Below are 15,593 nucleotides of genomic sequence, written 5' to 3'. Positions count from 1 at the left end.
CCTGTCGTACTAGAGCGGCTCCAACTACCGGAGACAAATTCCTTGCGTATTATTGACAGACTTGGCAAAAAAAGATCACTATAATTCCGATTCTGAAAATCAGTCAGTCTTTAGAACATGAGCATTGTGTTGCATTGAATTTCAACATTTCAAATAGGGACCAATGATAAAACAATATAAATTTAGCACAAAAGCATTTTTGAGATTCTCACTGGGATATTTGGGTCACAGCTGTGACTTTGCAATAATGAGCACATTATGATCCCAACAATGGAGCAAGAAAGGCTACTTTGTGAGTAATTCCATGGAGTGGGAGGGTCTCGCTGGCCACTCTTGTATATATTGCAGTAAAAAAAAAAATAATCATGTTGCCTTGATCCAAGTCAGCAGCACTGATACTGATGCCTGCCAATGGCCACTCCTCATGAGACAGCAAGCAAGGTACAGTACCAGGATATGCATGTCTGTAGAATGAAAATGTCATCTGCTGAGGAATTAAAACCTGTTTTTGATTTGCGAATGTGAATGTAATCTAGATGTGTCACGGGCAATCTTTATCTTATATAATATAATTGCGGTGACAAAACTATTTGTCACATGTGCAGTTGTTGTTGTTAATAAACCTCTTATCTCGACTGTGGAATAGATAGCTCAGTAGATAGCAAGGTCAAAGGTAGACGGAAAGGTCTGCCCTCCACTCGCCTCAAGCCTGCTGAGGTGGATGCCAGGAGGGCTTAAGGGGGGCTGAAATCCCCCTGGTAGTGGATGTGGAGGCGAACGCTACTTCTCATGGGGAAAGTGTGCAGCCTGCATCCACATGACTGCTTTGTCCTCCTGTGTTTTATTAATATATGGACTCTCAGGGTCATTACTTGGCATGTGTCACACATTTGAGTGGCGACATCCTCAGTAGAACTACCCAATTTCCTACTGAGCTGATAATCAGTGTCAGTGTTTATTCCACTGTATTTTAGTGATCGTATTGTATTTACACACACACGAAAAAAAGAGTATTTTTAGTGGTGCTTTTGGCAAGGCATGATTGACAGTTGTGTTTACATGATGAAAGAAAAATGTGTCAAAAACCCAACATACACTTTCTTTTACTTTAGAAATGACACTGCATAGTCACCACCCAACAAATATATATATATTTATATATATATATTACCACTATCTCTCAGTGTGATCCTCATTTAATGTCTTTATTTGTTTACAGCTGTGATTAAACAAGTTATCCTGACTCCATCTGTGGTTATCTTCTGGTATGATCCGGCTGTGGTGAGAATATATTGTATTGTTAGCGTCCATCCATCCATCCATTTTCTGAGCCGCTTCTCCTCACTAGGGTCGCGGACGTGCTGGAGCCTATCCCAGCTGTCATCGGGCAGGAGGCGGGGTACACCCTGAACTGGTTGCCAGCCAATCGCAGGGCACATACAAACAAACAACCATTCGCACTCACATTCACACCTACGGGCAATTTAGAGTCTCCAATTAATGCATGTTTTTGGGATGTGCGAGGATACCGGAGTGCCCGGAGAAAACCCACGCAGGCACGGGGAGAACATGCAAACTCCACACAGGCGGGACCGGGGATTGAACCCGGGTCCTCAGAACTGTGAGGCTGACGCTCTAACCAGTCGGCCACCGTGCCGCCGTATTGTTAGCATGTATAAATATATATATATACATATATATACAAATAAATGAATTGATAATTGTTACACAAGAAGAACACTGCAGTACATTTCAAGACTTAATGTAAATGACCTTTTCAAAATCATCAAGGAAATCAAATGGCTCTATTGACTAACATTATAGTGGGGTGTACATTTCAAACAGCAAATGTTGTTTATTGCCCTATACAGGGCTCCATAAATAGTATTCTATTGAGATGATGGCATTTTATAAAGAGGGTGAGTCCTACTAGAGGTCTGCCCTGACAATTATTCATTGACACGTTGAATGACCCGCCCTTGCTACTCCTCTTCGCTGTCTTTGACTTGTTCTCCTCACTCCCTACCTTCTTCCATGACATCCAGCTGCACTTGCACCTGCGTCTTCCTCTCCAAATTCGGCATCTTTACATCCTGAGCATAAGCATGGCAGGGCTGAAGTCGTTCTTCGTGAGCCTGTCGAGGACGAAACCTCTGGAGCCCGATGGGGAGGAGTCCACCTTTAACCGATGCCTAACCACTCTGGACCTGGTGGCGCTCGGTGTGGGCAGCACCCTTGGAGCCGGCGTCTACGTCCTCACCGGCGAAGTGGCCCGAGAGACGGCTGGGCCCAGCATCATCCTCGCCTTCTTCATCGCTGCCCTGGCATCCATATTTGCTGGACTGTGCTATGCAGAGTTTGGCTCCAGAGTCCCTAAAACAGGCTCGGCATACCTGTACAGCTATGTGACCGTCGGGGAGCTGCTGGCTTTTATCACCGGATGGAATCTGCTTCTCTCCTATGTCATAGGTAAGTTTCTTTTATCTTTAGCAATTTGATCTGAACACTAATGGTTAATGCCGTGTGGTAGGGGAAATGCTTGATTGATTAATTTTCCTTTTTTTCCCCCTTTGTAACATATTCAGAGAGCACCGAACTTAAATGATAAACCATCCACATGTTCCATCTTCTGACTTTCCACCTGTTGTAGAAGCAGATTTTTCAAAGATGATGCACATATGTATAATAATATATATAATCTTGTCATATAATATATATAATCTTGTCTTACCACCATGAAGATAAGACCATAAACCTCCAAAGTCTAAAGTTTAGCAGATGCCACGAAATATCAACGTGTATTTTCTGACTTTATGACTGCTGTTACAGTCATCGGTTTATTGCATTAGCTCACTCACTTTCTGCTCAGGGACGTCCAGTGTTGCAATTGCATGGAGTGGCACGTTTGATGACCTCATCGGGGGTGTCATGTCCAAATACTTGGCAGAGAATGCAGCAATGGACCTTCCATTCTTGGCACCCTACCCAGATGCCTTTGCTGCTTTTCTTATTATGGTTCTATCTGGTAATGTCGCTTTACTAACTCAGACTTGGACAGCAATACAAAAAAAGCATCAAACGTCAAATCTAATATAACCTCTTCTTATGTTTCCTCTGAAGGCTTACTCTCCATTGGCGTGAAAGAGTCAACCACAATCAACAAGGTCTTTACTGGGGTCAACATCCTAGTTCTGGTCTTTGTCGCCATCTCAGGCTTCATCAAAGGAGACATCGCTAACTGGCAAATCAGTGAAGATGATTTGCGCAACGCCACAGCACAGCTCAAGTAAAGTCAAAGAGTTACAGCTACAAGTCTGTTTGTGTTTGGGTGCATGTAGAATCCACTTGTTAGCAGATAAGACATTATCACCCTCCAGATTACAGAACATTAAACCCGCTGACGAGATAATGGGCTCTCTTTTGTGCAGTAACCTGAGCACCACCGCCAATCTGACAAGCAACTTTGGAGTCGGTGGCTTTTTCCCCTACGGCTTCAGTGGAACCCTGGCTGGGGCAGCAACATGCTTCTACGCCTTTGTGGGCTTTGACTGTATCGCGACGACTGGTGAGAAGACCGCTTTCTATGCAGATGCAACAACATGCTTCATCCATCAAATGTGGCTTATTAAATCTATATAAATCACTTTATTGCATATTGCATCACTAAAGCAAAACAATTACATTACAAGCTGAACATTCTGTCCCCCCCCCAAAAAAGACAAATTTAATTACATGTCTTTGCCTGGTAACCTCGACTCACCTGCTGCACTTAATAATCTGTAAAATTGTTGAGCAAGATACTCTTGCTGCACTAGCATCTTTTCTAATGTTATTGTTAAATCATTTCCAATGCTTGTCGTGTCGGAAGATTTTTGGAAAAGTCAAACATAATTTATTCCTGGATGCTCGTGGTCCTCCGAATGGATTCGATTTTGATTTCTTTTCTACATGGGAAATCATGTAAATCTTGGTTTTAAGAAACTTTTTTTTAAAAATTCTTTACTATTGTACAGGTGTAATAACTGTCTGCCTGATTGACCAATGATGAAAGTGAAGAGGAAGATAACCGGTTGTGCTTTGGAGTCGAGTGTCTTCACATAAAGACTAAATACAGCTTACGTTCTGGTGTACATTTCATTTTTCTCATGTTATTATTTTTATCAACTTTGGACCGGGGAGCCACTCTCCTATGTCACAATAACCTCAGTTTCCAGTTCGATGATGATGATCGCACGTTTGCAAAAATACACTCACAAAACACTTGTTGAGTTCATCTTTTACTGAGCCGAAGTCAGCTATGTCGAGGTCTCTCAAAACGTCATTATCAACTCTGACTTTTTTAACTTCTTCCTTCTTTAATCATTGGCTTTTTATTTAGTATAACTATGTCTGTTTTCGCTGCTCTTTCATTCAATTGTTTAAATCAGTTAAAAGATTTTGCTGAGAATTTTACTGGCATTGGTGTGCTACTCTTAACATGTTATTAAGGACATTAGATTAGAATAGAATAGAACAGGAAAAAAAATAAAATAAAATAGAATACAACAGAACGGAATGGAATAAGCCTTTATTTATCCTACAATTCGATGCACGATGTCTCTTAATAAATTGGATTTTATTTCAGTAGTTAAATTCAGTGAAATTCCAATAATAAATAGATTCACTGCACACATAGGTAAATATTGCCTGTTTTAAAATTTTATCATTTTGCTGATATAGCTGACAACGAATGAAAAACATAGAATTCACACTCTCAAGATATGTAAATATTACATAAGAAACCGAATTTGATATAATTGGCCTTCTAAAAAGTATTTTCCTAAGTATAATGATTCCTAAGTTTCACTTTTTTAAATTGATTTTTTAAATGAATTAACATTTGTATATTTGAATCTATTGAGCTGTGCCTGTATTATGTAGTAGATGTAAAACACTTGCGATAAGTAGATTGGCAGCTATACAACAATGAATAATATTTAAACACTACTATACTATACTAGCATCTTTAATATTATTGTGACTTTTTTCTGTTCCTATTAGGTGAGGAGGTAAAGAACCCTCAAAAGTCTGTTCCAGTGGGGATTGTGGCCTCTCTACTTATCTGCTTCCTGGCCTACTTTGCTGTTTCTGCCGCGCTCACGCTGATGATGCCTTACTACATGCTCAGCAAAAAAAGCCCCCTTCCCGTGGCCTTTCAACACATCGGCTGGGGTGCCGCCAAATATGTTGTGGCTGTGGGGTCATTGTGTGCCCTGTCCACAAGGTATAAGCGCAAACTCGAACTTTCATTTTAATGTTTGATTGTCACTGATAACAACAACACCCTGTTAAGGAGTTTATTGTTTACGACTGTTTTGTATTGGTCTGCGCAGCCTTTTGGGCTCCATGTTCCCCATGCCCCGGGTGATGTTCGCCATGGCAAGAGACGGCCTTCTTTTCCGACCGTTGACCAAAGTCACCTCCAGAGGTAGTCCTGCTGTGGCTACCGTATCATCCGGAACTGTGGCAGGTAAAGATTTGTAAGGGGGAGTTAGGATTTCAATGCTTGCGTACAATGGTGTTTTATATATAAAAAATAATAATAATTAATAAATGATGGCGTACCAGCTGCACATTTTGGCTCCATTACTCTCTCTTACTGTCTAATGTGCTTTTCCATTTTCTATTCCAATTGCAACGTGATGAATAACGCAGACAAAAAGAATCCTTCATCCTTTCAGCTCATGAAATGTCGATGTTAACATGGATAGCAAAATAGATACTGTAGATAGATACAGACAGATACAGTTCACATCAGTGGCAGGCTGTGCATTCGGTACTTTAACCTTTAGTGGGAATTTACCCACCTTTTAAATCCACCAATATCATGTCGTAAATATAGAAAGTTTTTATACCACACAAAAAGGCAATAAAACAGCACGCAACTGTGCCACATGCATCATCGACAACAGTTCAAAATCAATATTTATCTAACAACATGGAAAAAAATAAAATAACATACTCACCTGAGACGCTGATTATTAAATGCATTCATGTGTGCAGGTGTGTTTTGCTAGTCAAGCTAGTTGGCTGTAACAAGGGTTTTACTCAATCAGGGCGCAAAATGCTGACGTCATCGAGAGGGATTCATTTGAAATCTGACTCATTAAACATTCCCATTGATAATGTAGCCAGCACTACTTTTACGAACGGCCCTGGCCAGATGGGAAAAGAAGAACAAAAACAGCGCCGCCTGCTTAACGGGGGAACTACCACCCCTTGCTCCAATGTAAAGTCACATCCACAATATGAACTGTATATATTTTATGAGTTTTACTGACTGACCTTTCTTTAATTTTCAGCCATCATGGCTCTGCTGTTTGACCTGGACGCCTTAGTGGAGATGATGTCTATTGGGACCCTTTTTGCCTACACACTTGTGGCGATATGTATCCTAATACTGAGGTGATTATATCTTCATTAATACTATGAATGCTTTGAACGACATCCTTTCATGTCGTGTATGTGTATGGACATGTGTCATTCAAGGTATCAGGTGACGCCATCTGATGACGGGCAACTACAAATCATGGAATCCAACACCAAATTTGGCTTTATAAAGCCGCCATCGTCTCCAAATTCAGACACGTCAAAAAGAGTCACGAGTCTGATTTTAGTCTCCAGTAAGGACGTGCTCTTTTTCTGTCTTATTTCGGTCCTCGGCATTCGTCATTGTGTTTCTTATGTTGTCTGGGTACAGTTGTGTGTGTGGCTGCTCTGTGCATCACCCTGAGCCTGGCTATTGATGCCTTATACCGCGTGGAGGCATGGAGTGTGGCGCTCGTCTGCATCCTTTCCATTATCCTGCTACTTGCCGTTTTTCTCATCTGGAGGCACCCACAGAACTCCCAAAAGGCATCCTTCATGGTGAGTGCATTTTAGAATATGAATATGAGTAACCAAGCGCAAGATCTCAATGTCAACACATGGATATTCATGTGCTCAATAGGTGCCCTTACTCCCTGTACTGCCCATTGTGAGCGCTCTTATAAACATCTACCTCATGTTCCAGTTAGAAGGCGCCACGTGGTTACGCTATGCCATCTGGATGGCAGTAGGTGAGACTACACTTGTGATAAGAAAGACGTACAGTGTAACCTCCAAAGTGGAACCCCCCAAAAGTGATACAGTGTGTGTTGTTTTCTCATGTCACTTTGAAAAGGATACCAGTGATGGCAAAGAGGAAAAGTGTCATGATAACCATAAAACAGCTCAGTGTAATATGATGAGTAGTGCACAATTATCCATTTTGTGCCCCGTTTGCCCTCATAGGGTCACGGGTGAGCTCTCCATTAACTCATTCATTGCTAACCGTTCTTCATATTGACACTGACACTGATCTTTCAAGAGCCACAGAATATTGTGTTCTAATTGCGATGCCTAAACTTGTCCGACTTCTACTTCCGATTTCGACTGTTGGCATTTTTCGCTTTCATAATCGACGTGACAAGCAGAGATTCATTTTTCCCTCTTACTCTGAAATCCAAAGTGGCACTATGATGCCATCTACTGGTGTGTTTTCTTCATTACAGTTATGTACAAGCTGGAATTTCACAGACAAGTTGGGTGAAAGAAACCCTGTCTCACGTTGAAAAACGTACTTGACAAATATGTATATTCATCAGCGGCAGGAAATGGTTGGATTATGAGTGAATTAACATCACAGAGCTGATCGTGTTTAACTTTGGAGGTTCCACTTTCTGCTTTTGGTCAAGTCAATGAAGCGTAATATTTCATCTTTGCAGGCTTGGTCATCTATTTTGGCTACGGGCTGCATTACAGTGTTCAGAACCAGCGTCACAAAACCAACCTTTCAGCCATCGAAACCATCAGTGAAAAAACAGACAAGGACATGTTAAAAGATTGCCGATTATAAGTGCTCGCGGGATAGTGAGAGATGTATAGAGATGTTACTGTGAGTCACTGTTTTGTAAATGTGAGGTAACTATAAACACCACTGGCGTTCCTTCTTACAGTGTTAAGCATCTGAGGTTCACAATGACTTCATCACACGTCCGTGCAGTTAAAATGTGCACGCACATTTTATTTAATTTTCTCCACTGTCAGGTTCCACAATATGTTTCTTAGTCATCATATTTACCTGTATTGCCGAATTATTGTGAAGTCGTTCCTGCACCCATGTGCTTCATAAACTGTAGAAAATGTCAGCAGTAAAAACAAATCAGCTGCTAATTTATTTGTACTTTTTAATTTTGTTAAGATTATATGAAGTTGTAATTGGGATTTATAGATATCTTTTTTTCACACAATTAGTTTTATCACCCGGCGGACGTAAGAGGTTTTTCTGATTTTTGTTTTTGATGTATACGCGTTTTAGTAAGTTTCCTGTATCAAAGTGGAAATATGAAGAGTTTACATGTTTTCAAATGATAAATTGTGAATGTATACTTTAATTAAAGAGAAACTAACGTCCTCAAGATGTTTACAGTTTTTTTTCCCCCCGCTTGTGGAGCATTAGGAGTAAAAGTTACTAGGATAAAGAATTTACTCCACCCACACTCGGATTTACTGCATAACAATCAAACCTTTCATTTCAGATTACCGACTGCATGCCATGCTCAAAGCTGTTGCTTAGTTTCAAAAAACGATTTCCATAGTTTCACTTGGGTACCACATGGCGCCAACCAAAATGCAAAACATCCTTGAAACATCGGTAGAAACAATGTCTGGGCAGTGATACTGCCACGTCCCTGCTGCCAATACATTTTCTCAGGATCTAGTTCCATGTGCAGATTGATTTGAATTTTAACCACTTATTTTGAAACAACACCTTTCTTCAATGCAGGCAGCATGGGTGAATGGTTGTCTGTTTTTAATATACTGTATGTGCCCTCGGATTGATTGGCGACCAGTCGCGGCTGTCTGCCTTTCACCAAAAGTCAGCTGGGAGAGGCTCCAGCTCCCCGCAACCCTGAACAGGATAAGGAATTATAGAAAATGGATGGCTATTTTGTAACAGTACATATCATGTTTCAAAATGTTTTGTTTGGTCGTCTCGAGGGCAGCAAAGAACCCTCGTGGTTAGCATGTCTGCATCACTGTTCTGAGGTTCGGGTTTTCAATTTCAGCTCCGGCCTTGCCGTATGGACTTTACGTGTTCTCCACTTGTGTTTTTTTTAGCGGGTACTTATTAAGACTTCCTCCCACATTCAAAATACATGCAAGCTAGCATCATTGAAGAATAACTACTCACAATCAAAACATTTTGGGGGGCTTAAGACATTTTTTCGGGGTGCTTCAGCCCCCCTAAAATAGGCCACACAGCTGAAGTCAAAATAAACAACAAGGCTAACTGAGGAACACAAATTACAATGTATAATGCCTGGAGAAAAAGGAAATTCCTTTGGGGGGGGAATGCATAGCGGTGTCACCGGTGTGTTGCAGTCTGTCACAATGTCGCCAGTACAAAAAAAACAACACAATGTCAGCAGGCATCACTCTTCCAGCACACCAAATGCTTTGAATAAATTGTGTTCAGTGTTGTCGTGTCATGCTGCTCACAGACTTCCAGCGCAGCAGCTAAGCAAACAGCCTGTGCGATTTCACAGGGAGAGGCCTCTGCTTTTTTTTTTTTTTGCGTCCTCATTGGTCCAGACAAGCTTGAAAGCCTCCATTGAGCCAGTCGGCAGGAATTTGGGGTGCTAATGCCACGCTCGGGAGGCGGAATTTGTGTGATTCTAGACACTAGCTGACCATTCACTTTGCGAGTTCTGCCCACCTCCTCCTGTAACTTCTCTCGTTCACTCCTTGCTTCTTTTTACTCACTTTGTGTCGAAGTGTGTGAACTAACAACCCGCTGACGGCTTTGGTAATCCAGCATCATGACTTTGACATACTTGTTTGGGCGGAAGTGGAGGCTGGTGCTGAGTGCTCTCCTTATTTGTATCGTAATCTCCGAGTTAGGTAAGTGAGGCAGTTCCGTAACTAAGCAGTTCTGTGAATGTACACTAATTTGTAGAAGCCAGAGGCCGCCATCAGATTTGTTAGCAATGCTACAATGGGAAAATTGAAATACAATGTCACTAGGTAGAATGCAAACCTCCACCAAGGCCAAATTAACAAAAATTTAGAACAGAGCTCTGTATTTATTTTGGATTGTCCATCTGTTTGTTAGCTAGCAAGCTACTTCCTGGTTCATTGAGCATGATGAACAGAAGTAGGATATTTCATAGAAATCAGTCTTTTATATTTTGCGTGATCCTGCGAAGCGAATCGGCCCTACTTCTCATTTACAATATCAAAATGTGCGCGGAGAAGATGATTACCACATTGCCTGTTCTCTGATGCCACGTATTGTTGTTGTCGGCGACTCTTAAGATAGTCATGGTTATCGCTGTAGCACCTGTGTATGGGATGTTTTATGATGTTCTGATTGCTATCTAGCTTACTGTCATAAAGATGCTCAAGAGCAGAGGAGGAGGCCAGGGAGGAAGGCCAAGCTTGGCAAACCCAAACTGGCCAAAGCAGCGAAGAAAGGGACCCTGGGTCCAAAAGCCAAACCGAAAGTTAAAGCATCGACGCAGGCTAAGGCCTTGCTTACACAGGTAGAAGCCTTTCTTTAGACGCGACCCATTGCTCTTTCAAAGTGAGTGACTCTGGTTTGTATCTGACACCCAAAGGTGATTAACAGAGGTAAGTTCATCAAGGTGGAAGAGACAATAAGTGTGCACGTTGGAGACGCTCTGGAGTTGAGGTGCAGGGGTAAACCCGTCCAGTGGGGCGTCCCATCGTACCTGGAGGAAGATGATGATGGCAGGCTCAGGTAGGCTTTATGCTTGAGAAGTCTTGTCTTTAAATGATCTTACATAGACGAACACACCGAAGAAATAGAACTAAATAGGGTTCATCTGTTCCACGTGACTCACAGTGTGGTGGTTCCCTCACCTGACTTAAATGCAGACAGTGTGAATTCAGTTCCCACTCAGTGACTGGTTGCCAGCCAATCGCAGGGCACATATAAACAAACAAACATTCGCACTCTCATTCACACCTGGGGACAATTTAGAGTCTTCAATTAACCTACCATGCATGTTTTTGGGATGTGGGAGCTGCTGACATCAGTAAACCTTTATTAACTTTACTAACAATGGTTCATTGTCTCGTAATTTAAAAGAATTCCCAGATGTCTGTGTCAGAACACGCCAAGAATCAAGAATTATTGCACACATCCTGTCTGATGCAAGTGAACGACTGTATACCCCACACCAAAAACTGCTTGGCCAATGACGAGTCTGGCTTTTGTTACCTTGACGACTGAGGGCGGACTCTGTCATTGGGGCAGAGTACAGTCCAGACTGTGGGGGTGAAAGAAAAAAAAAAGCGCCTGTAAAAACAATAAATGCATTTATACTCATTGAGGCAGCAATTCATACACAAAACTGTGTTTGGGTCACATGGACACAAATACCCCCACCATTGCATCGACAACTTCACCGTGTAATCAAGTATGCACTGCTTATTTTTTTAAAATCTCACTGCAGCTCTGCTTACCTTTTGGCTTTGAAATTATAGAGGCTGTGGAGGATGTGGATGTTTCTGCATAAAAGTGCCTCTTCATGATGGTGTTTTACGCAGTGCAGTCTGGAAGCCGGACTTGAAAGTGGCTCTGGACTTTTGCTAAGCCTAGCTGATCTTTTTATTTTTATTTTTATCCTGTCCTATTCAGTTATCATGCAATATCATGCAATCCAGTGTGTCTGCCTTTTTATGCCGAAACAGTTTTTCTGTGCAACGGGAGCGGTTTATATACTCATTATGTGGTTATTTGTATTTCAATGGACAATTTGGGGAAATTCTCTTGGACAGAATGAGATAATAGAGGGTACAGACAGAGGGGAAGAGTGAGAAAGGGGGGGGGGGGGGGGGGGGGGGACAAAAGAGACTGATTAAATTATAACAACAATATGTGACAAACATTATACTGTATAATAGTTTGATTTTATCAATATGTAGACTAGGAAGGCAGTGTCAAAGTTTGCATTTTTTAAGCTTCCTATCTGCCATAAAAAAAAATTAACGAATTAAACTCCCTGGTAGTGAAACTCACCCTTTTATGATGAGCGAAATTTGCGGTAATGAATTAGGAGAGGGAGGATTATTGAAGGCATGTGCCCTCACATTTTTACATTGTCAACAGTCAAACAAGTTAATTGTTGTTAATCGTCAAACAATAACATCCATAAATGGTGAGCTAAGCTTTAACTTTGATGATGACGAGTGTACTGCTTTCCTCCGTCCTAAAAATTTGGAGAGATTTGGTTTCCACAGTATTTTCTCTTTCTCCGCCACAGGATTGTCCAGCATGAGCGTTATGGTGTTCTGACACTAGTCAACACTACGGGTGCAGACACAGGGGAGTACACCTGCTACCCGATGTTCTGTGAGGACACAGATTGCAGAAAGAAATACGACAAAGCTGCCAAAGTCTTTGTTTTCTTCCCTGGTGTGGTAAAAAACAAACAAACAAAAAACATCTCAATAGCATTAAAGCCCTTCAATTCACCATGACAATGATACTGATTCTCTGTTTATTTGTCTTGTCTGTTCCAAATAGACCCTCAGGAGCTTTTCGTCCCATCGTCTGACTACTACGAGGTAATCCAGCTGAGAACCAACTGGCCGACTCGTCTGCCCTGCCAGGTGACATCGCCCGCTGCCAATGTGACGCTGCACCGTGAGTTTCCGCCAGTGGAGGTGGCAGTGGACGGGACGGAGATCTCCTTCAATGTGCAGAAAGGTTTCACCATACATCGACCGCGGCCCCATCATGCCGGCGCCTTGTACTGTGTGGCCAGCCTGGGGGGCCTGAGGCAGAGCTCCACCAAGTACATGCTCATCTATGTCAACTGTGAGTGACATATGACTGACTTAGTGTTATATATTGTTTTTTAAAGGACTAATGAGGAACGAAACAAGTGAGTCATCAGAGCCACTGAGGCCTGGGATATCTCTCAATTCATTTTCTACACCACTTAGGGTGGCGGGTGAGCTGGAGCCTATCCCAGCTAACATTCACCAAAAGATTGCAGGACAAAGTTAAAATGTTGACAGATAGAATTTAGTTCAAAGTAAAAAAAAAAAAAAATTAACAGGTCAAGTTTATTTATACAGCCGTTAATCGCAAATTAATTTAACGTACAATTAACATAAAAAAAGAAAGTTTAATGAAAATGTGTCAAATAGTTTTATATGAAATTGTAAATATGTTTGAATGTTATAAGATGTCACACCATTTTTTTAATGAAAAAAAATATGTAGACATCACACTAATAACCATTGGCCCACCATGAAAAAAAAAAAAAAATTTCAAAATTGTTTTTGAAGGACTGCTAAATGGCCAAAATGACTACAAACTGCTTACTTCAAACCAAAATTGCAGAGCTTCTTTGTCTTTTTTCTGGGTCTACTCAGGATAGACATGTTTATGAAATTTATGTTGCAAAGGGAAATCGGAAACGACATAGCAATTTCAACATACAACAATTTTCTCATAGGAAAATAATTTAAAAAAACAAATTATCTACCATCATCATGAAACCTTTATTAAATATACAGTACAAGCAATGTTTTAGATTACACTTTAACATTCTTAACTGGATACAAGTGTAAAAACTAAGCTTCTGCAAATCTCATAAAAAATTTGGAGAGATTAAAATTCAGTTTTTTTTTTTTTTTTTTTTTACCATAAATGAAAATCAAAACAACAGCCAAATTGTACAATTTAGGGGCATTGGACTTGTGTATTTCAAAGCAAGAATCGTAAAGGATAGCTAACCTACGGTCTGTTTGTATACATACTGTAAGTATAGAAACTAACGTTAAAACCTTTAAGTCATTGAAGGCCATTTCCTGTCAACAAAGCTGTATTTACAGAACTTATTTATAAGATATATACTTTGCACACTTACAGTACTTCTATATTTTTCTGTAGAATGGTGAACTGCTGATTAGGGTTTGTAAGCTTTCCAGTGGTCCTTCAACGTGTCTGGAAAAAAATAACATACTTGTAAAAATGCCACCATATCCTTGTACGATACTACAATTATGTCATTGTACAGAATCACAGCTGACGTTTTTCCTGGGCAATGACTCATTGTGGGTACACCAAAATCCCAACACAGTGTCAACACAGAAGTCAGTTCTTCACATTTAAAGGGAAGGATAAGATGTTGTTACCCAATGCTGTTGGCTTTTAAATTTTACTTTGTTCCTTTGGAACATGTAGTAGAATTGTGTCCGTGTTTAGCACATTCTAATATGCCATCTTAAACATTTGTTTTAGACCCCATGGCACCCCCCGGCCCAGTGATCCAGTCCAGTTCGAGCTCTTTGGCAGCTGGTGACAATCTACGTCTCAGCTGCACTGTGATGGGAGAGAGGAATGTGGCAGTGGAGATCACATGGGAGTACCCTGGACAGCAGGTCACTTTGCTACATATCAAAAACATTCTGTGCTTGTTAAAACGGGTACACTCAGTTTATTATTGTAATATTGAAACATGGTTGATTGAGACTCACATACTGATAAGTAAGAGTTTGGCACATATCCAATCTATGGCTTCTAACTTTCTTTCCATGTGGTTTGTATGTATCATTTTACCGGTTTTGGGAGCAGATAGGGAGGCCTCTGTACACGCTCGAGAGCATCAATCCTGTCGGCGGGGGCTCAGATGGACAGCAGACTCAGTCCATTCTCCTGGTGGACGAGGTGAGGGACGTGGACCAAGGAGCATACACTTGCACTGCTGAGAACCTGCAAGGATCCAAATCCGTGTCCACCACAGTCAAAGTGCTTCCCAAAGCTAAACCTCCCAAACCGTGAAGAACTTCTTGACTGACAGAGGGCAGCATGTTTCACTTTTGTATCCAACCAGTCCTGGGAGGACATAATCCCAGAAGAAAAATAGTGGGGATGCATGTAGTTGTTCCATTGAAATGTACATGAAATATTGTGTATCGCAGGTTTAGATATTAAACTGCTTTTCAGACATGGGTACTCTTTCAACTTCTTTTTACTTTTTCATGATTCTTCATTGACTAACAATAGTATTTGTTTTGTTATGAGAGCAAAAAGGTGCTTAATTCATGTCTTTATGAAGTCTCCTACGCTACGCACAACACAACGCAGGGGTTGCTCCGTTCTTTAAGCGGACCACCGTATTTTACATGTTCAAGAGTCGTGTAATATTTATTTGCATTAATCTAGCATCCCCCAAAAAATGGGTAAATATTTTTGAGTCATTTATCGCAATAAAAAATTGGTTAGTGTATTCATTGTGAAGAATCAAATGAAAAATAGTTACAAATATATATATATTATTTTTAATCATTTGAAAAACAATATAGTAAACAATTTTACAAATACATTATATATTTTTTATTTGATTCATAATTGGTTGATTATTATTCAATGAATTCTAAATAATGCAATTCAAACAGAGTGAATTATTATGATATAATAATAATAATCCCTCTGTGAGCACAAATTTGCCCTCCCCTTAAATTGTGTAAGTACAGCTCTGGACACTAGATGT

At 40.7% G+C, this 15,593-nt stretch overlaps 2 protein-coding genes across 5 annotated transcripts; both read left to right on the top strand.

Moving 5' to 3' along the window:
- The first annotated feature begins 353 nt into the window (after nt 1-353).
- On the top strand, nt 354-8,477 carry LOC133407731 (cationic amino acid transporter 2-like). 3 transcript variants are annotated; one of them, XM_061685916.1, is made up of 13 exons: nt 354-441; nt 1,220-1,265; nt 1,349-2,469; nt 2,870-3,025; nt 3,121-3,286; nt 3,429-3,565; nt 5,041-5,263; nt 5,373-5,509; nt 6,342-6,444; nt 6,529-6,662; nt 6,740-6,906; nt 6,989-7,097; nt 7,785-8,477. In XM_061685916.1, the coding sequence occupies exons 3-13, from the start codon at nt 2,106-2,108 to the stop codon at nt 7,913-7,915; spliced, it is 1,827 nt and encodes a 608-aa protein (XP_061541900.1). In that variant the 5' UTR covers nt 354-441; nt 1,220-1,265; nt 1,349-2,105; the 3' UTR covers nt 7,916-8,477. The 3 variants fall into 3 exon arrangements, with proteins under 3 accessions (XP_061541900.1, XP_061541899.1, XP_061541897.1); XM_061685915.1 differs by having other exon boundaries at nt 1,220-1,281; nt 2,046-2,469; XM_061685913.1 differs by having other exon boundaries at nt 1,220-1,281.
- A 1,114-nt stretch (nt 8,478-9,591) lies between these two features.
- On the top strand, nt 9,592-15,047 carry LOC133407732 (platelet-derived growth factor receptor-like protein). 2 transcript variants are annotated; one of them, XM_061685918.1, is made up of 7 exons: nt 9,592-9,963; nt 10,459-10,604; nt 10,680-10,822; nt 12,351-12,502; nt 12,614-12,907; nt 14,342-14,481; nt 14,675-15,047. In XM_061685918.1, exons 1-7 carry the CDS (start codon nt 9,882-9,884, stop codon nt 14,879-14,881), a joined length of 1,164 nt encoding a protein of 387 aa, XP_061541902.1. In that variant the 5' UTR covers nt 9,592-9,881; the 3' UTR covers nt 14,882-15,047. The 2 variants fall into 2 exon arrangements, with proteins under 2 accessions (XP_061541902.1, XP_061541901.1); XM_061685917.1 differs by having other exon boundaries at nt 9,594-9,963; nt 10,444-10,604.
- Nucleotides 15,048-15,593: the final 546 nt, after the last annotated feature.

Source organism: Phycodurus eques, chromosome 9, assembly GCF_024500275.1.
Source record: "Phycodurus eques isolate BA_2022a chromosome 9, UOR_Pequ_1.1, whole genome shotgun sequence".
Classification (NCBI taxonomy): Eukaryota; Metazoa; Chordata; class Actinopteri; order Syngnathiformes; family Syngnathidae; genus Phycodurus; species Phycodurus eques.
The sequence above is the reverse complement of the archived record's forward strand: the minus strand, read 5'-3'. Positions and strand labels throughout refer to the sequence as shown.

What these genes read in the sequence shown, in the direction of transcription:
- LOC133407731 (XM_061685916.1), top strand. Translation starts at nt 2,106, where the DNA reads ATGGCAGGGCTGAAGTCGTTCTTCGTGAGCCTGTCGAGGACGAAACCT. An exon ending in AACGCCACAGCACAGCTCAA is followed by an intron (nt 3,287 to 3,428) that starts GTAAAGTCAAAG and finishes TCTTTTGTGCAG; the next exon opens with TAACCTGAGCACCACCGCCA. An exon ending in ATCATCCGGAACTGTGGCAG is followed by an intron (nt 5,510 to 6,341) that starts GTAAAGATTTGT and finishes TTTAATTTTCAG; the next exon opens with CCATCATGGCTCTGCTGTTT.
- LOC133407732 (XM_061685917.1), top strand. Translation starts at nt 9,882, where the DNA reads ATGACTTTGACATACTTGTTTGGGCGGAAGTGGAGGCTGGTGCTGAGT. An exon ending in GATGATGATGGCAGGCTCAG is followed by an intron (nt 10,823 to 12,350) that starts GTAGGCTTTATG and finishes TCTCCGCCACAG; the next exon opens with GATTGTCCAGCATGAGCGTT. An exon ending in AGTCTTTGTTTTCTTCCCTG is followed by an intron (nt 12,503 to 12,613) that starts GTGTGGTAAAAA and finishes TGTTCCAAATAG; the next exon opens with ACCCTCAGGAGCTTTTCGTC.